At 38.5% G+C, this 25,701-nt stretch overlaps 1 protein-coding gene across 4 annotated transcripts in view; it reads right to left on the bottom strand.

The window, feature by feature from the left end:
• Positions 1 to 25,701, bottom strand: part of NSD (Nuclear receptor binding SET domain protein) — a 103,684-nt gene that overhangs the window by 34,090 nt on the left and 43,893 nt on the right. For all 4 annotated transcript variants that reach the window (XM_053796323.2, XM_053796324.2, XM_053796326.2 and 1 more), the window contains 5 exons: positions 22,991 to 23,987; positions 16,659 to 16,782; positions 15,489 to 15,616; positions 6,228 to 6,385; positions 4,253 to 4,403 (listed from right to left, as the gene is read on the bottom strand). In XM_053796323.2, the coding sequence (XP_053652298.1) occupies positions 4,253 to 4,403; positions 6,228 to 6,385; positions 15,489 to 15,616; positions 16,659 to 16,782; positions 22,991 to 23,987 (1,558 nt within the window). The remainder of the gene's footprint in view (positions 1 to 4,252; positions 4,404 to 6,227; positions 6,386 to 15,488; positions 15,617 to 16,658; positions 16,783 to 22,990; positions 23,988 to 25,701) is intronic.

The following is a 25,701-nucleotide window of genomic DNA, read 5'->3' as shown; positions in this document are numbered from 1 at the left end:
TTCCCCGCCCTCACGGGGCTCGTAGGAAGAAGCTAGGCCTCTGGTCTGCCATCTACCCCGCCTCAAAGGGGCTCGTGGGGATGGCAGTCTTATGAGCTGCAGATGGTAGCAAGCTCAGATGGTATTTATTGTTGTATTCTAGTTTTCTTGGTCTCATTTTATAGAATAGAAGACATATTACAGAAATTGAGATGATTTTGACTGGTTTTACAATGAAAAGTACCTTGAAATTGAGCTCAAAATAGCAGAAATGTTCGATTTTTACCAAAGTTCAAAAGTAAACAAATCATGCCAAGCGTCCAACACACGTCAACTGGTAAGTCTAATATTCTTTCACAATTTTTTTTTTTTTTTTTTATCACACTGGCCGATTCCCACCAAGGCAGGGTGGCCCGAAAAAGAAAAACTTTCACCATCACTCACTCCATCACTGTCTTGCCAGAAGGGTGCTTTACACTTCAGTTTTTAAACTGCAACATTAACACCCCTCCTTCAGAGTGCAGGCACTGTACTTCCCATCTCCAGGACTCAAGTCCGGCCTGCCGGTTTCCCTGAACCCCTTCATAAATGTTACTTTGCTCACACTCCAACAGCACGTCAAGTATTAAAAACCATTTGTCTCCATTCACTCCTATCAAACACGCTCACGCATGCCTGCTGGAAGTCCAAGCCCCTCGCACACAAAACCTCCTTAACCTCCTCCCTCCAACCTTTCCTAGGCCGACCCCTACCCCCCCTTCCTTCCACTACAGACTGATACACTCTTGAAGTTATTCTGTTTCGCTCCATTCTCTCCACATGTCCGAACCACCTCAACAACCCTTCCTCAGCCCTCTGGACAACAGTTTTGGTAATCCCGCACCTCCTCCTAACTTCCAAACTACGAATTCTCTGCATTATATTCACACCACACATTGCTCTCAGACATGACATCTCCACTGCCTCCAGCCTTCTCCTCGCTGCAACATTCATCACCCATGCTTCACACCCATATAAGAGCGTTGGTAAAACTATACTCTCATACATTCCCCTCTTTGCCTCCAAGGACAAAGTTCTTTGTCTCCACAGACTCCTAAGTGCACCACTCACCCTTTTCCCCTCATCAATTCTATGATTCACCTCATCTTTTATAGACCCATCCGCTGACACGTCCACTCCCAAATATCTGAATACATTCACCTCCTCCATACTCTCTCCCTCCAATCTGATATCCAATCTTTCATCACCTAATCTTTTTGTTATCCTCATAACCTTACTCTTTCCTGTATTCACTTTCAATTTTCTTCTTTTGCACACCCTACCAAATTCATCCACCAATCTCTGCAACTTCTCTTCAGAATCTCCCAAGAGCACAGTGTCATCAGCAAAGAGCAACTGTGACAACTCCCACTTTATGTGTAATTCTTTATCTTTTAACTCCACGCCTCTTACCAAGACCCTCGCATTTACTTCCCTTACAACCCCATCTATAAATATATTAAACAACCACGGTGACATCACACATCCTTGTCTAAGGCCTACTTTTACTGGGAAATAATTTCCCTCTTTCCTACATACTCTAACTTGAGCCTCACTATCCTCGTAAAAACTCTTCACTGCCTTCAGTAACCTACCTCCTACACCATACACCTGCAACATCTGCCACATTGCCCCCCTATCCACCCTGTCATACGCCGTTTCCAAATCCATAAATGCCACAAAGACCTCTTTAGCCTTATCTAAATACTGTTCACTTATATGTTTCACTGTAAACACCTGGTCCACACACCCCCTACCTTTCCTAAAGCCTCTTGTTCATCTGCTATCCTATTCTCCGTCTTACTCTTAATTCTTTCAATAACAACTCTACCATACACTTTGCCAGGTATACTCAACAGACTTATCCCCCTATAATTTTTGCACTCTCTTTTATCCCCTTTGCCTTTATACAAAGGAACTATGCATGCTCTCTGCCAATCCCTAGGTACCTTACCCCTTCCATACATTTATTAAATAATTGCACCAACCACTCCAAAACTATATCCCCACCTGCTTTTAACGTTTCTATCTTTATCCCATCAATCCCGGCTGCCTTACCCCCTTTCATTTTACCTACTGCCTCACGAACTTCCCCCACACTCACAACTGGCTCTTCCTCACTCCTACAAGATGTTGTTCCTCCTTGCCCTATACACGAAATCACAGCTTCCCTATCTTCATCAACATTTAACAATTCCTCAAAATATTCCCTCCATCTTCCCGATACCTCTAACTCTCCATTTAATAACTCTCCTCTCCTATTTTTAACTGACAAATCCATTTGTTCTCTAGGCTTTCTTAACTTGTTAATCTCACTCCAAAACTTTTTCTTATTTTCAACAAAATTTGTTGATAACATCTCACCCACTCTCATTTGCTCTCTTTTTACATTGCTTCACCACTCTCTTAACCTCTCTCTTTTTCTCCATATACTCTTCCCTCCTTGCATCACTTCTACTTTGTAAAAACTTCTCATATACTAACTTTTTCTCCCTTACTACTCTCTTCACATCATCATTCCACCAATCGCTCCTCTTCCCTCCCGCACCCACTTTCCTGTAACCACAAACTTCTGCTGAACACTCTAACACTACATTTTTAAACCTACCCCATACCTCTTCGACCCCATTGCCTATGCTCTCATAAGCCCATCTATCCTCCAATAGCTGTTTATATCTTACCCTAACTGCCTCCTCTTTTAGTTTATAAACCTTCACCTCTCTCTTCCCTGATGCTTCTATTCTCCTTGTATCCCATCTACCTTTTACTCTCAGTGTAGCTACAACTTGAAAGTGATCTGATATATCCGTGGCCCCTCTATAAACATGTACATCCTGAAGTCTACTTAACAGTCTTTTATCTACCAATACATAATCCAACAAACTACTGTCACAAGTGCACTGATATTATTTATACCATTTCTACACTAATGCAGCAGTCTGCATAACAGCAAATCTTCTATTTTTTGTAAGAATAAAAATTGAAAGTGGAAAGCCAAAGAAATATAAGAGGGGCCTGGGGATGTGACTAACGAACAGAGGAAATGTTATTTTAGTGCCAGGAATGTCTTTCTTGTTTATTCTGGACCCTATTTGGAAATTGGCATATTTTGAAATTTGTGTGAAATTGGCAAAATTGCTAAATTCTGACCACTGTATTGGATAGTTGAAATCAGTAAATGGGTGGTTTCTTGTACTCATTCAATAGAAAAAATGGAGTTCTAGAGAAATAGTTATGATTTTTGTCGACTAGTACACTGGAACTGGCTGAAAATAGGGCTCAAAGTGGGCAAAATCGCCGATGCGTAAACATAGTCGAGACCGCTAACTTCACGAGAGCATAATTCCCTAAGTTTTCCATCAAATTTCATACTTTTGGTGTCATTATGATCGGGAAAAGATTCTCTATCTTTACATAAGAAAAAATATTTTTTTTTTTTTTCAAATTTGGCTGACCCTGAGAACAAGTCTCGGAGAGGGCCTGTCGACCCTCAAAGGGTTAAACTCCGCAGAAAGAAAACCTGATAAAACAATTTTTTTTTTTTACACTATTTGACATCCTACATGAAAAAAAAAATAGGTAAAAATGAATCAAAGAGGCTAATAGGAAAAAAGTATGGCAAGATGGCAATAGTCAACAGCATAATACAATGATATACCTTTGAAGAGTTTTGAGAGTTTCTCTACTCTCTGATCCCGGCCATGGGCCAGGCTCGTAAATGTGTAGATAGATATAAGACTATGGAAGTCAAATAACAATAACTAGATAAAACATTTACAGTGGTACCCTGAGTTTCGAACTGTCTTCTTTCCAGAAGGCCGCTCAAGTGCCATTACTGAACGAATTTGTTCCCATAAGGAATAATGTAAATTAGATTAGTCTGTTTCAGACCCCCAAAAATACACTTACAATAATATACTTACATAATTGGTTAAGTTCGGAGCAGTTTGAAACTCGGGGTACCACTGTACATATATTAAAAATACTAGACTTCATTGAAAAAATATCACAAATGTATGCACTAACATTTTTGCAAAGAAATTTTTTTTGAGTAACACGGCTACTGCTAGACAGCTGTATATACAGTAACAGTAAAGAACCAAATTATAAATTTTAAGCAACTATTAACGTACATTTGTTTATAAAAACAAATTTTTATTATTTTTAAAGATTTACAAGAATTCTTTAATTATAAATAAGACAAATTACAGGAGAAAAAAAAATTATTGCTCACCCCTTCCTGGTAGAGGAAAGCTCGTCCTCTGGTAACCCAGTAATAGTCATTGGAACCAAAGAAATGAACACAGAACATGCCTTGCTGGTGTTGCAAGTTCTCAATGTTGTCTGGGATGTATCTGGGATGCAACACTTGACCAGGCCACCATCTGTCCAGTATCAATTTGATTTTGTAGTTAGTAGTCGAACCTTTTGGTATATTTTATGCAGTTAAAACTTTAATTCTTAATGAAGAAAATAACAATCACTCAAATACAGTAATAGAATTTATATTTTAATCAGGTTTACCCTCAAGAATGTATACATGACTTCTTTTAAGGATTCTTCAACCATCAGAGCTGGCACACTAGGTCATACATCACACTAGTCTCTCAAACATATCCTGTTTCATAACTCATGAAATTTTAATAACATGACTGCAAGCAAGTCCTAAAACTTGCAGGCCTGCAGGTTTTAGGACTTGCCTGCCATGGATTTCAGCCCCCACTCATTCTGTGATTCATATCCTGTAGTGTCAATCATTCCTTTTAATGTCAAAAGAACACCTTTTCCAATAAACTATAACAAATAATTAATGTTATAATCTATTTAAATTAGAAATGCAGAGAACATTTGAAGCTGATATATAGTCAACCAAAGATATGGAAATGAGAATAACATATGGTTATGATGGAAAATATATACTAAAATTTAAATGTAGAAAAAGGCATGTGCAAGTATCAGATATAGAGAAGAAAAAGATTTTTTAACACACTGGCTAACTATCAAAGGTAGGTCAACTCAAATAAGAAAAAACATTCACTATCATATACTCAACTGCTGTCCTCGCCTATTTGTGCTTGATGGAATTGAGTCTCAGCTCCTGGTCCCAACTGCAACATGAAGATTCACTCCCTCCTAGCCAAGTGGGCCCTATTGCACCTGTTCTTAAAACTATGTATAGAGCCTACCCCCACCACTTATTCATCAAGATCAATATATTTCCCAACCACTCTAAGGCTGAAGAAATACTTCCTGACATCCCTGTGGCTCATCTGTGTCTAACTTCAAGCTGTGTTCCCAAGCACCTGTTTCTTGCCTCTCAAACAGCCTGTTCCTTTCTACCCTATCACTTTCTCTTGAGTACATTATTTTATGTTGTCACCATGTCTCTCCTAGGTAGTTGGTTGGTAGACAGCAACCACCCAGGGAGGTACTACCGTCCTCCCAAGCGAGTGTAAAATTAAAGCCTATAATTGTTTTACATGATGGTACAATTGCTGGTGTCTTTTTTTATCATAAACATGCAAGATTTCAGGTACGTCTTGCTACTTCTACTTACATTAAGGCCGTACTACACATGCCTGTACAAGCATATATATACACACCCTTCTGGGTTTTCATCTATTTTTCTTACTAGTTCTTGTTTATTTCCACTTATCTCCATGAGAAAGTGGAACAGAATTCTTCCTCCGTAAGCCATGCGTGTCATAAGAGGCAACTAAAATGCTAGGAGCAAGGGGGCTAGTAACCCGTTCTACTGTACAGAATACTAAATGTAAGAGAAACTTTCGTTTTTTCTTTTGGGCTACCCCACCTTGGTGGGACACACCCGGCAAGTTGAAAGAAGAAAGATTCTCTCTCCTGGCCTCCAATGTCAATAGATTAAATTCTGCTAGCCTTTTTAGTAGCTCACATCTCTTAGCTCCGGGACAAGCCTTCTTGAATACCATTGCACTTTCTCCAGTTTCTTAACATGATTTTTCAGATGCAGGTTCCATACTGGTGCTGCACACCCCAAGATGGGACTGACATATTGTATGTACACATACACACAAACTTAATGCTGTGTCACAAGCATATCTCACTAGCAAACTGCTTCCTCTTCCAGCTGACAACAAATAACTTTTAGTGAGAACTTGGAGGTCTCACAAAAACCTAAAGTTTGTCATGAAGATATCCAGTCATTCAAAGGCTAAGAGCAATTTACAAACCTGTATAATCCAAGTTTTACCCATACAATGTCACCATAGATGGGGAACTTTCCATTTTCACAATCTTCACAGACATAACCCCCCTCTGGAGTAGTTATTTTCATGCAATCTGCATGAAAAGCGGCAGGACACTGATCACAGAGCAGCAAGGACCCACCCTGTAAAATACAAAGAAAAAATTTCATGTGAAAAATCATTAGGAAATGAGCGTGTACAGTTACTAGTAAACTATACCTAAAATTTATGTATAATAAAGCATATGAATGTTATATTAGGGGAAAATTCTCTTAAATCTACCATAGCTCTTGATTCACCCACTTGACTGCTAACGGAAAATGGGGTACAGATAAGAGGTAAGATACAAAGCTAACAAAGTCCAAACAGTAGAGAAACTGGGAAGCTAAAAAGAATGGAGAGTAAGAAACCGGTTATAAATATGTTCAGACAATGCAAGTGAAACTCTGGAATGTTGTAAATGCTATATCAATGTAATTACTCAGGTACTGATTAAAATGGTAACAACTGTAAAACATTCAGCTGATGATCAAAGGAGGTGAATAAATGAAAAGGTGACAAATAGAGGATGAAGAGGGAATTTAACCCTTTCACTGTCGAAACACCATCCCCCTTCCCCAAACTGTTAACAGTATCACGATTTCCCCCCAAAGATAATAATAATTTTGTGTTCTGAAATGGTAGAAAATCTTTTTCTGAAGATAATGATACCAAAAATTCTTAATTTGACTTAAAATTTACAAAATTGCGCAGGCACTAATTTGGCAGTTTGGGTGGAATTTACACACCACTTTAGAGTCCTATTTTAAGCCAATTCTACTGGACCTAATTCCTAACTATTTCACTAGTATGCCTTCTGATCTAGTGATTAAGAACAAGAAACTGCACATCAGAATTAACCTATTAAGAGCCCAGAATTCAGTAACTTGGATAATTTTACACAAAATTCAACAAATTCCAATTTAAAGAGTTCAAAATAAACACTAAGCATTCAAGCCACTAAAGCCACCTTTCCTCTGTTCATTAATTACATTCTCAGGTCTTTCCTACATAACACTTGCCCTCCATATTGAACTCATCATCGTGCCAAAGAAAAAAAATTGAAGGTTTAGTCTATTTCTCAGAAAATAAAATACAACTAAGAATGATAGTCATGATTTAGGCCATCCAAATAATTATAGCAGACTTAGTAAAAACCCATAAAGTAGAATGGGCGCCCCACCCTTTCTCAGGACCACCAAAAATCTAATATTTGTGCCACTTTGAGGCCTATGTCAAGCAGCTTCCAGCCTACAACTGACCAAATTCATTTCTACTTCACTAGTGTATCTTCCATTCTATAAAATGATACCAAGAAATAGCCAATGGAGTTGATCCTCGACTTACGATGATTTGACTTACAATATTTCAACTTTACAATGGTGCAAAAGCCATTAGTTGCAGTAATTATTTATTTACTTATTCAGTGACAGTAGTTATTTATTTGGCATATCATTTTCATACCAGACTGATGATATTTTTGACTTATGATGGGCATTTCAGAATGTAACCCCATCGTAAGTTGAGGAGCACCTGTAAAACCATAAAATCTACCCTAGAAAAAACTTCTAAGCTGCTACTTAAACAAACACAAGATCAGAGGTTTCCTTTCCTCATTATGCACTAAATGAGGCAGGATTTTTCCTTATATTGTGCACACCCAAGCACACAGACCCATTCTCTCATGTCTGGGCAATAATTTACTGCTCACAGCATTGAGAGTGCTCTGCTTAAAACACGTATCTACGTGAGTGACACTGGCAGCAATAACATAGATCTATGTGGGTGCCAGTGAAAGGGTTAAAGGAGAGATGCAGGTATAAGACTTGCTTATGAACAGAATCAACTGTATTGGATGCACCATTTTTCATAAACCATCATAATTCTTGTGGTCTCTCATCCTTGCATACCCATCCTTGCACAACTTCTATTACTTAAGAACACCTCACCAAACCACATCCAAATACATTTCTTGTATGCTTCATGTATTATTATACACCCATACTTCACTTATACTGTAATAAAAGCTGGGTGAATTAAACCTTTCATCAGACTATACTACACTTCCATTCATAACATTTCCATTATATTCTGTAGAGCATCTGCCATCTGTATACCTTTCAGACTTATCTTGGATATCTCTCAGTATCCATGCCTTGGTGGCACAATGGTTAGCGTTGCTGACTGCTAATCTACTGGCCAGAGCTCAATCCCCGTTGCGGGCAGCAGGCACTCACTTCACGCAGCTGTTCATCCTCCCTTCGGGAGGGTAAATGAATGAGTACCAGCTTGTCTGGTAGTAACATTACTGTGACTTGCCTAACTAGCCAACAGCATATAATATGAAAAAATTGTGATAACAGAATTCATTACCCAGTAAAGTGCAATTAAGTGGATAAAACATTGATGACCCATATTAAGATCCTATAAACTACCATACTTAAACAATGACCATTTATTGTAGACTTCAATAATTCACTAATGTTGGAGTGTGTACTGTCTAACCTATATAACATGGGTAATACAGTGGTCCCTTGAGCTATAAAATTAATCCATTCCATAAGATGTATTGTACCTCAAACCCCAAAATACATGGGTTTGTAGTATTCCAAGACCCTGGAAGTGTAACTTTTACTGTACCTTGAACTTGAAAAGCTGGTGTTGGGGGAGGGTGAAGAAGGTTACTGGTTGGAAATAGCAGTTTCTTCCAACCACTGTCTCTTGAAAAAAACACATGAAGTGAGTTCAGTTTTTTCAGTGTCTGACCTTTTTGTTGCAATGCCAGAACACACCCAACCTGTCCTTAGATACTTTTTGTTGTTTAAGCACTGAGGTTTTCTAGTGAACAAGCACAGGCCTCGCATTGAAATCTCCAGAGGCACTGACACCATACAGCAGAATAAGCCTATCATTCATAGGCTTATGGCCAAGCAAAGTGGCCTTCTCCTTTGTGACAAATATTTGCCCAGGCATTCTTTTCCAAAAGAGCTTTGTCTTCTTTTTTTTTTTATTATTAACACACTGGCCGATTCCCACCAAGGCAGGGTGGCCCGGAAAAGAAAAACTTTCACCATCATTCACTCCATCACTGTCTTGCCAGAAGGGTGCTTTACACTACAGTTAGCTTTACACTATAGTTGTCTTGTCCACATTAAACACTTGAGGAAGACAACCCTCTGGCATAAGAAGCTGTTCAATCTTAAGCAGAAAAGATTCAGAACCTTATCAGCAATGGAAGCCTCACCCAACTCAACACTTAATAACATTCCTCTCCTTTAAACCCTCGAATCACCCTTTGCTAGCTTTATAATCATCACAAAGTAGAATTACTACTTTAGAGTGAATGGTGTTTTTAAAATCATCATAAATTTGTCTAGCACACTCAGATATAACTTGCAAGCACTGTATCTCCCTTCATCTGCTGCTTTTATCCACAATAAGTCTTTCCATCTCTGATAATTTCTCTGCCTTTTTTCCACTAGCTTAGATGCATCACCTACTACAATATTCTTTAAAATTTCTTTTTGCTTGATAATAAGTGATGATTGATTGTGGAAAGCCATACTCAAGCACCAATGCACTAATTCTAATTCCTATCTTGTTTTTCACAATTTCTTGCTAATCTTCAGAGAAACTGCCTGTTTACTGCACACTTTAGGAGCCATGATGACCAATAACACAAAAGATAGTGGAGTTCAATCACAAATGCAGTTACAAAGGATAAATAATCCAGAATTGGTATGGGCAACAAGTGGTAGCTTCAAATGTAAGAGGAAACAAACTGTAGTATAAATGCTGTTAGTGGATAAAATGCTACTCCAGAGACATTTGTTCCCATCACTTATGGGCTGCTAAGCCACCCTAACTGATGCACCTATTGGCTCAGACACTGCCCAAGAGGCAAGCTAATGCATCACTGGTTGACCGAGGCCCACCCATGCAAGCTGACCACTTTAAACATATTGCATCTCAAATTTTTCTATATTCCTCTGAGGGCAAATCAAAACTCAAAATTATCCTAACTCAAGGGACCACTGTAAATGACTTATATACATTTTGGCTTAATCATAAATAATTGTATGATTTATACTTTATGCAGAACCTAGGTTTAATTCCATTTTTATAGACTACGTAATATATCAATGATTTGTATACATTAGTTTAATTACAAATTAGATTATGCTACTAGTTAGTGTGGAGTCATTAAAATAATGGAAACCTGCAGAATAGTGGAGAGAAATATAAGGTGAAAGAAGTAAGAATGGTAAGTAACATAGGTTTAATAACAATTTTATATTTTGAGTGGAAACTAATTTGATTCCATTTTAGGATGAAATAAATTTTTCTAGGAAGGATATCTGAAGAAAGCTCTCAGGGTCAATACCTCCTTGGTCTGGTCCCAAGGAAATGATGTACAGGGTACAGTATAAGTCGCTTGCTGAGATTACTTTTATAATTGTCCGAACTAGTTTGGCAACAATTACATTCTGTGCAATATTAATTTTTCTCGTTTTACAGGGATGCAGGATGAACAGAAAATTAGCAACTCAACTCACATCCTCTATATTAGTATTATATCTGCAGCCATTTCCACTCCTAATGAAACTACTATTTATTCTATAGGCAAAAGATGCTTTGAAACTTTCTTTTCCCAACTCTTTCATATATAATAAAAAAAAAATATCTGCCCTAATCTAAACTTCTTATATTCTATACCAAAATAAAATCCCATCTTCATATTATAAGATTCTCTTGCTCATCTAACCATTGTTACTCGCACCTAAACTACATACAGTCTAATGAAAAGCAAGGGCACAAGTCCACTAAGAGAAAGCTCAAAAAGTGTGAGGGGAACCTTAACTTGTCGGCCCACTCTTTGTACGTAAAGGTAATTACTGTACCAACAAAGTTCCCGGGTTGTAGTGCATATGCTAGACTGTGTGGCTGGCACCAACAGCATGGTTGATCAAGCCACCAACCAGGAGGCCTAGTCTGTGGGAACAGTACCTCCCCCCCCCCCTCCACCATCAAACTTGACACAAAGTAAACTCTGTGGTATAGTGGGGAGTGTTGTTTGACAATTTACAAAAATCAAACATCAGAATGGACAGGGACTCAAAAGTTAATCTACTCTCTGAGCCCGGTCATGGGCCAGGCTCGTCTGGTGCTTGCCTGGTCAACCAGGCTGTTGCTGCTGGAGGTCCGCTGCCCCACATATCCATCACAGCCTGGTTGATCTGGCACCTGGTGAAGATACTTGTCCAATAGGACCAATGCTTTAAGCATTCAGAAACTAAGGGTTCAAATGGGTTGATTTTACAACCAATACTTCAGTGGCTTGGTTGTATCAGTGGCCGCCAGCCATGGTGCTCCTGTCTCGCCCTACACCCCCAACAGCTTTCATGGCACATCTTTTTCTCATATTCTTCAAAGCAATGCAGTCCATACACCAAAGAGAAGTTGCAATAAACAACAATCATTTATTGCAAGGGAAACCATTTTAACCCCTTGACTGTCGCAACCCCCAATCCTGAGGTGTCTCCTGGCGCTGCAAAATTTAAAAAAAAAAAAAAATTTCTTATGAAATGATAGAAAATCTTTTCCCGATTGTAATGACACCAAAAAAACTAAATTTGATGGAAAACTGACGGAATTACGCTCTCGCGAAGTTCGCGACCTTGGCGATATTTACAAATCGGCAATTTCGCCCACTTTGAGCCCTATTTTCGGCTAATTCCTTTGTTTCAATCGACCAAACTCATAGCTATTTCTTTAGAACTCCATTTTCTCTATCGATTGAGTACAAGAAACTGCCCATTTACCAATTTCAACTACCCAATAACGTGGTCAGAAATTTGCAATTTGGCCAATTTCACGAAAATTAAAAAATATGACAATTTCAAAATAAGGTCCAGAATGAACAATGCAGACATTCCTGGCTCTAAAATAACATTTTCTTTGTTCATCAGTCATGTCTCCAAGCCCCTCTGATATTACTCTTGCTTTCTATTTTGAATTTTTATTCAAACAAAAAATAGAAAATTTACTATTATGCAGACTACTCCAATACTGTAATAATTGTATAAATAACATCAACCCATTCATGACTGCATATTAGAATGGCTAGTTGGACATTTATTGGACAATGATGTCATTAGTTTACTTTTGAACATCGGCAAAAATCAAACATTTCCCCTACTTTGAGCTCCATTTCCAGGGTTTTTTTTTATAGTAAAATCAATCAAAATCATCTCTTTTTCTATAATATGTTTTCCATTCTATCAAATGAGACCAAGAAAACGAGAATACAACCATAAATACTATACAAAAATAAACCATAAAATTTGCATTTTAATTAAAAAAAACGGTCGGAGTTTTTTTTTTTCTCATTAAGCACTGCGTGCTCCAGGATTTTTTTATGTGGTGCACACTAACCACACAGACCCATTCTCTCACATGTGGGCCTACCAGCTTTCTCCTTCTTGATTTGAAACCGCTAGAATTTTTTTTTTTTTTTTTTTTTTTCAACAAGTCGGCCGTCTCCCACCGAGGCAGGGTGACCCAAAAAAGAAAGAAAATCCCCAAAAAGAAAATACTTTCATCATCATTCAACACTTTCACCACACTCGCACATTATCACTGTTTTTGCAGAGGTGCTCAGAATACAACAGTCTAGAAGCATACACATATAAAGATACACAACATATCCCTCCAAACTGCCAATATCCCAAACCCCTCCTTTAAAGTGCAGGCATTGTACTTCCCATTTCCAGGACTCAAGTCCGACTATATGAAAATAACCGGTTTCCCTGAATCCCTTCACTAAATATTACCCTGCTCACACTCCAACAGATCGTCAGGTCCCAAGTACCATTCGTCTCCATTCACTCCTATCTAACACGCTCATGCACGCTTGTTGGAAGTCCAAGCCCCTTACCCACAAAACCTCCTTTACCCCCTCTCTCCAACCCTTTCGAGGACGACCCCTACCCCGCCTTCCTTCCCCTATAGATTTATATGCTTTCCATGTCATTCTACTTTGATCCATTCTCTCTAAATGACCAAACCACCTCAACAACCCCTCTTCTGCCCTCTGACTAATACTTTTATTAACTCCACACCTTCTCCTAATTTCCACACTCCGAATTTTCTGCATAATATTTACACCACACATTGCCCTTAAACAGGACATCTCCACTGCCTCCAACCGTCTCCTCGCTGCTGCATTTACCACCCAAGCTTCACACCCATATAAGAGTGTTGGTACTACTATACTTTCATACATTCCCTTCTTTGCCTCCATAGATAACGTTTTTTGACTCCACATATACCTCAACGCACCACTCACCTTTTTTCCCTCATCAATTCTATGATTAACCTCATCCTTCATAAATCCATCCGCCGACACGTCAACTCCCAAGTATCTGAAAACATTCACTTCTTCCATACTCCTCCTCCCCAATTTGATATCCAATTTTTCTTTATCTAAATCATTTGACACCCTCATCACCTTACTCTTTTCTATGTTCACTTTCAACTTTCTACCTTTACACACATTCCCAAACTCATCCACTAACCTTTGCAATTTTTCTTTAGAATCTCCCATAAGCACAGTATCATCAGCAAAAAGTAACTGTGTCAATTCCCATTTTGAATTTGATTCCCCATAATTTAATCCCACCCCTCTCCCAAACACCCTAGCATTTACTTCCTTAACAACCCCATCTATAAATATATTAAACAACCATGGTGACATTACACATCCCTGTCTAAGACCTACTTTTACCGGGAAATAGTCTCCCTCTCTTCTACACACCCTAACCTGAGCCTCACTATCTTCATAAAAACTCTTTACAGCATTTAATAACTTACCACCTATTCCATATACTTGCAACATCTGCCACATTGCTCCTCTATCCACTCTATCATATGCCTTTTCTAAATCCATAAATGCAATAAAAACTTCCCTACCTTTATCTAAATACTGTTCACATATATGCTTCAATGTAAACATTGAAGCCGCTAGAATTTATGAGTATATATACGTCAAACACGGTACCTCGTAAGACGTATATATACGGCCGCGACAGTCAAAGGGTTAATGATATCAGATTACACTATAGAAATGTGTTTACAAATAACATTTGTAGTAAGTACAGCTAACTACAACTTATGCAGTCATTGCAAGAAGAGACTTCTAAGCACTGTACAATCCTTGAAAAACCTACATTTATTGTATCTTATATATGGATCTACATATTCCAATGCTTCTAAGCAAAATATGAAAACTTTGAAATTTCTATTTTCTCAAATAATCCCTCAAACCTCCTTTGCTTTTATTTACTGGATGTTTCCAGTACAGTTCAGTATTGTAGCTCTTTCCTGTTTAGTGGATGAAGGAGTGAGTCTCCACTAGTATTTTTGTGCTGAATGACCCACAGGTTTAGACATCTCACACTATATATTAGTAACTGCTTTCCATTCTCTCACTGATATTCTTTAGTTAATATATTTACACTGGAATGCAACCTTGTGATCTGCTTTACTTCTCATTACCATATTGCCTTTAAAATAACCCTTACTGTTTCCTTTCTTTTTCTGCTACACTTAAAATACTCTTACTTGTGCATGAGCGGCTTGGGAGAAAAATTAAGGCTTTTGTTAGCAAAGTGCAGATGCTAACTGCCCCTTAATCATGGTACCTTATATGCTTGCTTAGGTAAGCCTGCCTAGCCCCATCTTGTTACTAAGTACAAGTGATGAACATTTCACTTTGGTGAAAGCAAAAACCATTAAGTAGATGTCCGTAACATGTTCCGAGTCCTTCCTTCTATGATTATTTAAAGGCAACTGAAGTGTTTGTAATGATATAAAGTACAAAGTCTTCTAAAAAAAAAAATCCAAACATGGTACTCTATACTTCTCTTTCACATTTCTCAACTGTCCATTTATATTAATTCTCCAGTGATCAGTCAAGCCATTTTTCACAATTTCTTATGAGCAATTAATACAACATTATCATGATCCACCCACCTTGAGTAACTAATACATGATGTTAATTACTGGCAAGGAATATATGAATTACAAAGTAAAGGTGGGTGGATATACCTTATTTAACGATCACAATTTACTAGAACACATGCTAAATTCAAACTGCTAAACATTTAGTAAATTTAAATGCATGCTATCCTTTACAATTATACAAACCTTTGAACAGCAGAAGCACCAAGTAACATTGACATGATGAGTACCATTCTTGGGTAACTGAAGGTGCTTGGTACAAATATGATGACTCTGTGATACTTCCTCGGTGCCTGCAGCTATACAGTCTTCACCTATTGAACAAGAAATGCGCAAAATTAACAATAAACCAGATTTTAGACTGGTTTGATTTGGTTTTCCATGAAAAGTACTACCATGGGTAAGGTAAACTGGTGAACTTTCTAAATTTTTTAATTTATTCAAGCCATACTCACTTTAGCTCATTAGAAAAACTTCTATATTTTCTCTAACCCTTATACAAGTCTTTTTCAAATATGTCATCTAACAAACTTCTGGTCCTTGATTTATAACCAAATTGCTTTACTGTATTTGCATTTCTCACTTGATATAATGTCCTTCAATCTCTTATGTCAGGGTGCCAAAGTGGTTTCTGCCATTAGTGTGCTAGTCAAACTGTCCTCCAGTGTTTAATTACTGTCTAAAATCTGAAGACTGCAATGTTAGATTATAAATCTGACCAATTCTTTGATCCTGAAATGATTAAGAAGCAGGAACCAGTACATAACAAAAAACCCTTGAAAGAAGGAAAAAAATAATATTCCCAATCTCATGAAGGAAGGTAAAAAGTAAATATTCTTCAGCTAACTAAAATACTGTACAATACATCATAAGGAATCTATGATAGAAAACAATTTTTCATGCTTCAAAATGTATTCTGTATTCAGGTTCCAAGAACCACTACTGTAATAGAATCCTACCACCAGCATCCAGTTTCCATGTGACAGCTGTATACTGGAAGGTGGGGGAAAAAAAAAATCTAAACTGTTTGCTTAGCATTTTTTGTAAAACCAAACAGCTAGAAAGACTCACTGCTGGTGCTGCAGACAGCAACGGAGTGCAGGAGGAAAAAGAGGCGCAAGGTTAGCTTGGCAAAATGTGATCACAATCTATTTCTGGTGTAATAGTGGGTGTATCAACAGGCTGATATCCAGTAGTGGTTCATGGGTTCTGTATATGCATACAGAGCTTAAAAAAATTAAGCAATAAATTATATATAAAAAAAATAGCAGGTAGGAATTAGACAACTAATATAACACTTCAGGTAAAACAACCACTAGTAAACTACAAACAAGAAGAACCATTCACTAGTCAAACCTGTGTGATAGGTAGTAGGACATCGCAGACATCGAGTGAATGGAGGGTTTCTTGCAACTGGGTCACCCATATCATCAGCATTAGCAGCACACATATGACAAACATGACGTGGGCATATGAACCTCTGAAAAAATTTAGTTTAGTGATAGTTCAAAACTATGGCAATTTCCTACTACAATATAACCAACTATACATCCTCTTTATCAAACAATTTCTTGCAATTCAATAATGGAGAAAGTAAGAGATAATTATGCACCACTTGTCACCACCTAAGACCATCAAATTTGCCTGCTGAATGTTAAGGTTACTGTTTCTCAACACCATTCTTTTTTATACCATCCTCCCAATTCTTGCTTCCTTTACAACCTCCATTTGTGTTCCATTTGTTTAGATGGTTCGGACATGTAGAGAGGGTAGAGCAAAATAGGATGACTTGCAGGGTGTATAAATCTATAGTGGAAGGAAGGCATGGTAGAGAATCCTAGGAAAGGTTGGAAGTAAAGGAGGGTTTGTGTATGAGGAGCTTGGACTTCCAGCAAGCATGTGTGTGTTAGATAGGAGCGAATGGAGACGAACGGTTTAACATTAGACCACGTGCTGTTGGAGTGTGAGCAGAGTAACATTTATGAAGGGATTCAGGGAAACTGGTTAGCAGGACTCAAGTCCTGGAGGTGGGAAGTACAGTGCCTGCACTCTGAAGGAGGGGTGGAGATATGTTGTAGTTTTTTAAGTGTAGTGTCAGAATGCCTCTAGCAAGACAGTGATGGAGTGAATGATGATGAAAGTGTTTCTTCTTTTTCAGGTTGCCCTGTCTTGGTGGGAAAAGGCCAATGTGCTAATAAAAAAATTATCAACTTATCTCGCAATATACAGGTCTCCCTCACTTTGTGCAATGTTCTATGTCATGGTAATTCTATACATCTCTATGGGAAAGTGGAAAAGAATTCTTCCTCTGCAAGCCATGTGTGTCCTAAGAGGTGACTAAAATGCCGGGAGCAAGGGGCTAGTAACCCCTTCTCCAGTACAGATTACTAAACTTAAAAAGAAAAAAAAATTGTTTTTTTTATTTTAGATCACCCTGCCTCAGTCTGTTACAGCCAGCTCATTTGAAAAAAAAAAAAAACTTCTATATATGCAATTTATGATCTTCAGACATGATTGGCAAGGGGTGCCAAGTACAATGATGATTCTTATTATGTATAATTAAGCTTATGGCCTTATTAAGCCTAGTTTTGATGCAAATGCCCTAGAACACAGCTACAACATGAAATGGGGGACATCTGTATATTTTTTCATGTGTAAACTATCTTAGCTATTCTTTTGCCCTTTCCATTACACCTTTCACTCAAGACTGTCTTCAAACTATCCTTTTTAATGCATAAAATATTTACGCCACTCTCTGATCTTACTCGAGACATTTCCGTACCCTCTAACCTTCCCATAGTAATATTAAAAGACTTGGTTCACAACAGAAAATATTTCTTTCCTAACAGAAATTAAGAATGAAATTAATTTAAAGAGGTAGTAAGTGCTTCAACTATTAATGAGATTCATGGAAACTAGTTAGCTGGACTTAAGTCCTAGAGGTGGGAAGGGCAGTGCCTGCACTATGAAAGATGGGGTGGGGATGTTGCAGTATTTTGGTAATCTAAACTGTGATGTCAGCACACTTCTGGCAAGACAGTGACTGAATAAATTTTTTTTTATTTTATTATCACACCGGCCGATTCCCACCAAGGCAGGGTGGCCCGAAAAAGAAAAACTTTCACCATCATTCACTCCATCACTGTCTTGCCAGAAGGGTGCTTTACACTACAGTTTTTAAACTGCAACATTAACACCCCTCCTTCAGAGTGCAGGCACTGTACTTCCCATCTCCAGGACTCAAGTCCGGCCTGCCGGTTTCCCTGAATCCCTTCATAAATGTTACTTTGCTCACACTCCAACAGCACGTCAAGTATTAAAAACCATTTGTCTCCATTCACTCCTATCAAACACGCTCACGCATGCCTGCTGGAAGTCCAAGCCCCTCGCACACAAAACCTCCTTTACCCCCTCCCTCCAACCCTTCCTAGGCCGACCCCTACCCCGCCTTCCTTCCACTACAGACTGATACACTCTTGAAGTCATTCTGTTTCGCTCCATTCTCTCTACATGTCCGAACCACCTCAACAACCCTTCCTCAGCCCTCTGGACAACAGTTTTGGTAATCCCGCACCTCCTCCTAACTTCCAAACTACGAATTCTCTGCATTATATTCACACCACACATTGCCCTCAGACATGACATCTCCACTGCCTCCAGCCTTCTCCTCGCTGCAACATTCATCACCCACGCTTCACACCCATATAAGAGCGTTGGTAAAACTATACTCTCATACATTCCCCTCTTTGCCTCCAAGGACAAAGTTCTTTGTCTCCACAGACTCCTAAGTGCACCACTCACTCTTTTTCCCTCATCAATTCTATGATTCACCTCATCTTTCATAGACCCATCCGCTGACACGTCCACTCCCAAATATCTGAATACGTTCACCTCCTCCATACTCTCTCCCTCCAATCTGATATTCAATCTTTCATCACCTAATCTTTTTGTTATCCTCATAACCTTACTCTTTCCTGTATTCACCTTTAATTTTCTTCTTTTGCACACCCTACCAAATTCATCCACCAATCTCTGCAACTTCTCTTCAGAATCTCCCAAGAGCACAGTGTCATCAGCAAAGAGCAGCTGTGACAACTCCCACTTTGTGTGTGATTCTTTATCTTTTAACTCCACGCCTCTTGCCAAGACCCTCGCATTTACTTCTCTTACAACCCCATCTATAAATATATTAAACAACCACGGTGACATCACACATCCTTGTCTAAGGCCTACTTTTACTGGGAAAAAATTTCCCTCTTTCCTACATACTCTAACTTGAGCCTCACTATCCTCGTAAAAACTCTTCACTGCTTTCAGTAACCTACCTCCTACACCATACACTTGCAACATCTGCCACATTGCCCCCCTATCCACCCTGTCATACGCCTTTTCCAAATCCATAAATGCCACAAAGACCTCTTTAGCCTTATCTAAATACTGTTCACTTATATGTTTCACTGTAAACACCTGGTCCACACACCCCCTACCTTTCCTAAAGCCTCCTTGTTCATCTGCTATCCTATTCTCCGTCTTACTCTTAATTCTTTCAATTATAACTCTACCATACACTTTACCAGGTACACTCAACAGACTTATCCCCCTATAATTTTTGCACTCTCTTTTATCCCCTTTGCCTTTATACAAAGGAACTATGCATGCTCTCTGCCAATCCCTAGGTACCTTACCCTCTTCCATACATTTATTAAACAATTGCACCAACCACTCCAAAACTATATCCCCACCTGCTTTTAACATTTCTATCTTTATCCCATCAATCCCGGCTGCCTTACCCCCTTTCATTTTACCTACTGCCTCACGAACTTCCCCCACACTCACAACTGGCTCTTCCTCACTCCTACAAGATGTTATTCCTCCTTGCCCTATACACGAAATCACAGCTTCCCTATCTTCATCAACATTTAACAATTCCTCAAAATATTCCCTCCATCTTCCCAATACCTCTAACTCTCCATTTAATAACTCTCCTCTCCTATTTTTAACTGACAAATCCATTTGTTCTCTAGGCTTTCTTAACTTGTTAATCTCACTCCAAAACTTTTTCTTATTTTCAACAAAATTTGTTGATAACATCTCACCCACTCTCTCATTTGCTCTCTTTTTACATTGCTTCACCACTCTCTTAACCTCTCTCTTTTTCTCCATATACTCTTCCCTCCTTGCATCACTTCTACTTTGTAAAAACTTCTCATATGCTAACTTTTTCTCCCTTACTACTCTCTTTACATCATCATTCCACCAATCGCTCCTCTTCCCTCCTGCACCCACTTTCCTGTAACCACAAACTTCTGCTGAACACTCTAACACTACATTTTTAAACCTACCCCATACCTCTTCGACCCCATTGCCTATGCTCTCATTAGCCCATCTATCCTCCAATAGCTGTTTATATCTTACCCTAACTGCCTCCTCTTTTAGTTTATAAACCTTCACCTCTCTCTTCCCTGATGCTTCTATTCTCCTTGTATCCCATCTACCTTTTACTCTCAGTGTAGCTACAACTAGAAAGTGATCTGATATATCTGTGGCCCCTCTATAAACATGTACATCCTGAAGTCTACTCAACAGTCTTTTATCTACCAATACATAATCCAACAAACTACTGTCATTTCGCCCTACATCATATCGTGTATACTTATTTATCCTCTTTTTCTTAAAATATGTATTACCTATAACTAAACCCCTTTCTATACAAAGTTCAATCAAAGGGCTCCCATTATCATTTACACCTGGCACCCCAAACTTACCTACCACACCCTCTCTAAAAGTTTCTCCTACTTTAGCATTCAAGTCCCCTACCACAATTACTCTCTCACTTGGTTCAAAGGCTCCTATACATTCACTTAACATCTCCCAAAATCTCTCTCTCTCCTCTGCATTCCTCTCTTCTCCAGGTGCATACACGCTTATTATGACCCACTTCTCGCATCCAACCTTTACTTTAATCCACATAATTCTTGAATTTACACATTCATATTCTCTTTTCTCCTTCCATAACTGATCATTTAACATTACTGCTACCCCTTCCTTTGCTCTAACTCTCTCAGATACTCCAGATTTAATCCCATTTATTTCCCCCCACTGAAACTCTCCTACCCCCTTCAGCTTTGTTTCGCTTAGGGCCAGGACATCCAACTTCTTTTCATTCATAACATCAGCAATCATCTGTTTCTTGTCATCCGCACTACATCCACGCACATTTAAGCAACCCAGTTTTATAAAGTTTTTCTTCTTCTCTTTTTTAGTAATTGTATACAGGAGAAGGGGTTACTAGCCCATTGCTCCCGGCATTTTAGTCGCCTCATACGACACGCATGGCTTACGGAGGAAAGATTCTTTTCCACTTCCCCATGGACAATAGAAGAAATAAAAAAGAACAAGAGCTATTTAGAAAAAGGAGAAAAACCTAGATGTATGTATATATATATATGCATGTGCGTGTCTGTGAAGTGTGACCAAAGTGTAAGTAGGAGTAGCAAGATATCCCTGTTATCTTAGCGTGTTTATGAGACAGAAAAAGAAACCAGCAATCCTACCATCATGCAAAACAATTACAGGTTTTTGTTTCACAGTCATCTGGCAGGACGGTAGTACTTCCCTGGGTGGTTGCTGTCACCCTGCCTTGGCAGGAGATGGCCATTGAGGAAGTATATAAAAAAATAAATAAATACTGAAGACTGGACATTACAAGCCTGTTGAGAAGCACTAAACCCAAAAGGATCAAGAGCACATATTTCTTAGCACCATCAATGGGAAGAACAAGAACCCATAATTATAAACCAAGCAAGAGCTGTCTGTAAATAAACCTTCGTTATGACATTACATCCAGGACTGGACTTAAAAACAACCATACACATTGTCTTATATTCAACAGAGGTCAAGGTGAGGTAACAAGAAAGGTTGTAAGGGAGAGAGGTGTTAAACAATGTATTTTCTGAAGTGCAGGAGGCCTGATAATTCAAGGACATTTCCAGGGTTCAATGACTCCATACTAGCTGGATTCCTGTCCAGGCATCCTGGAGGATCAGTCTGATCAACCAAGCTTTTACTGTTGGCCACACAAAGTCTAGGGTACAAACCACAGCTTGGCTGGTCAAGCACTAATTTGGGGAACTTGTCCTGCTCCCTCTTGAAGACCGCCAGAGGTTTGTCAGTAATTCACTTTATGCACGGAGGGAGATAAGAACCAAAATCCTGTATTTGGTTGTCTTCTACTGATAAAACTGTAGTGCTGCTCCATAATTCAGAAAGTACAATTGTAGAATGCAATGAGCAGCAATGTGTTTTGGTATACTGCATTTAACAAAGTCCAGTTCTGAACAAAACGTCATAGCAAAATTTTCTTTGCAAACACAATGTCTTTTTCATTATCTTTTGGCTTATGCTATTCCTTACTTTAAGAACAAGGTGCCAAAAGGATAAGAGAAAAATTCTTGAGTGAAAGAACAATGGAATGAATGCCTTAAAAGAAGAGGCATTAAGTGCTACACCCAGTAACTTTATACAAGAGGGGGTTACTAGCCCCTTGCTCCTAGCATTGTAGTCCTTTTACAAAATGTATTGCTTACAAGGAAAGAATTTTAACTCATTATCCCAACATTCAACTTATTGCTTAAAGATAACAACACAAAAATTATAAGTCCCTGTTAGTTGATACAAGACACACTTACCTCCTGTTGACGCTGTCTGGAAACTTGAGGCCACTGCTGCACGCATTCTTCATGGTAAAATTTTCCACAGAAGGGCACGCTACATCTTTGCATTATGCCACCAAACATCTTGCATTGGAAACACATGTGATGTCCAGTTTGGCATTCTTCACATTTAAAGTCTCTTTTTGGCATTGAACTTAAACCTAAACAGATGAGGTGAAAAACACCACAACAGAGTCCTTTACAGCGGACCATATCAGCCCCAGACTTGTCACTTACACCCTCACACCGGTAACATACTTTCTCATTACGAACTACTTTGTACACACCACGTATACTATCTACATCATCATCTGTTCTTTGTCGTTTAGTGGAAACATCATCTACATTTTGCTGTTTATCATCGTCTGTAATTTGGAGCTTAGCGACATCATCATCTGTCTTTTGCCGTTTAGTAGACAGTGCATCAGTTTCTTCATATTCTTCTCTCTCTTCAAAACTGCTAAGTTTACGCTTAAGAATATTCACTTCAGAGCCATCTGTTACCAGCTTATCCCCATATTTACGCTTAGATTTGTATCTGACTGTCTGAGAACTTGACAGCTTCTTCCATTTCCATCTCAATTTGCTACGAGCAGTTTGTTCTGATATGCCTGGATTTTCTAACATACAATTTTCTAAATGCTCCCGAGCATATGAAGCAAAGTCGCTTTCTTTACTCAGTTTGGACACCATATTAGCCCTTTCTTTATTATTCTCAAACGAATTTTCATCAAAACCAGAAAACTCTCCATCTGTTGAGTCACCATTTGACTTAAGCAATTTCAAAATAGGCAGGGCCTTGCTGTGTTTTCTTGGACGCCCTCTTTTCCTTTTCTCTGGCTTTACCTCAATGACAGGATTACGAACTCTACCCAGAGAGAGACTTTTATAGGAAGATTTAATCACCATTTGATTATTATCTTGAGCTTCACTTTCAAGTTTTTGCAATGCATACTTTTGTATTCTTTCATATCTGAAAAATGAAATAAAATTACCTTACTTCATTTGACACAGAAAATTATAATGTATAAACACACTCTAAACGTTCCTTCTTATAATTAACCATTTGATGTCCTACAGAAAGCAGTAATACAAATTTACCTTTAACTATTTTGCACCACTGTGCTAATACAGTTAATGGTATTAAATGAAAAAAAAGACCAAGTGGGAAGAGAAAAAAGGGTAGCAATGGATAAGCAAGACTTAACCCCTTAAATGTCCAAACGTAGATTTACACTCACTCTCCCAGCGCTCCGAATATTTTGAAAAAAAAAAAAAAAATGAAGAGGACACTTTTTTGGGTCACCCTGCCTCGGTGGGAGACGGCCGACTTGTTGAAAAAAAAAAAAAAATCTAGAGTCAATACTTACAGAAATATAAGGCCGCAAATTCGGCACTTGTCGCTCACTTGACGGCAACATGAAGCACTGCCGCTTGCAGATGTGTTGCCGATATACCTTTTTTTTCTTATTTTTTTTTAATTTGTATAATTTTTATGTTCTCATAATTACAATTTGTAGTTGTTCTTGTGATTTCATAGTTATTCTTCGTTCTGATACTAATATTAGGTATTGAAATAGCACTCAAATAGTCACAAACACAGTGACAGGTGAGCATTTTTACCTACCTTAGTCACATACTTTTGTCTAGAAATATATACATAGTATTTATAGGTCCCAGCAATGTTTTGGATATGCGGGAGTACGTTAATAATAATACTATGAATAATAATAATGATAATAAATTCCCTTGAAGCATGATGTAAGACTTGTGTCACTCCACTGCTGACAGTGCAGCTAATGGTGACATTTGATGAGCGTACACTGCCTTCTCTTTATTTGTTTTCACTGTTACAAATAAACATGTCTGTCTGGTTCTCTGTGTCTAGCTCTGACTATCTGTGTCTGTCTTTCTGTCTGCCTGTCTCAGAGAGTTGCTCATGAACCAACTGGTATTACACATGATCATGTCTGCTTCCTGAACAAGTGAAAATGCATATTACTTGACAGTTGCCAGTCATGTTTATTATGCATTACATCTACAAGTAGTAGGTTGATAGACAGCAACCACCCAGGGAGGTACTACCATCCTGCCAAGTGAGTGTAAAACGAAAGCCTGTAATTGTTTTACATGATGGTAGGATTGCTGATGTCTTTTGTCTGTCTCATAAATATGCAAGATTACAGGTATGTCTTGCTACTTCTACTTACACTTAGGTCACACTACACATACATGTACACATTTATTTATACACACTCATCTGAGTTTTCTTTGATTTTATCTTAATAGTTCTTGGTCTTATTACTTTTCCTTTTATATCCATGGGGAAGTGGAATAAGAATCTTTCCTCCGTAAGCCATGCGTGTTGTAAAAGTCAACTAAAATGCCGGGAACAATGGGCTAGTAACCCCTTTTCCTGTAAAGATTACTAAAAAGAATAAGAAGAAAATTGCCAAAGTGGGAAGTCTGAATGTGCGTGGATGTTGTGCAAATGATAAGAAAGAGATGATTGTGGATGTTATGAATAAGAAGAAGCTGGATGTCCTGGCTTTAAGTGAAACAAAGCTGAAGGGGGTGGGAGAGTTTCAATGGAGAGGAATAAATGGGATTAGGTCAGGGGTTTCAAATAGAGTTAGAGCTAAAGAAGGAGTAGCAATAATGTTGAAGGATAAGCTATGGCAGGAAAA

The sequence above is a fragment of the Cherax quadricarinatus genome, chromosome 83 (genome assembly GCF_038502225.1).
Source record: "Cherax quadricarinatus isolate ZL_2023a chromosome 83, ASM3850222v1, whole genome shotgun sequence".
NCBI lineage: Eukaryota > Metazoa > Arthropoda > Malacostraca > Decapoda > Parastacidae > Cherax > Cherax quadricarinatus.
This window is presented reverse-complemented; position numbering and strand designations above follow the sequence as displayed.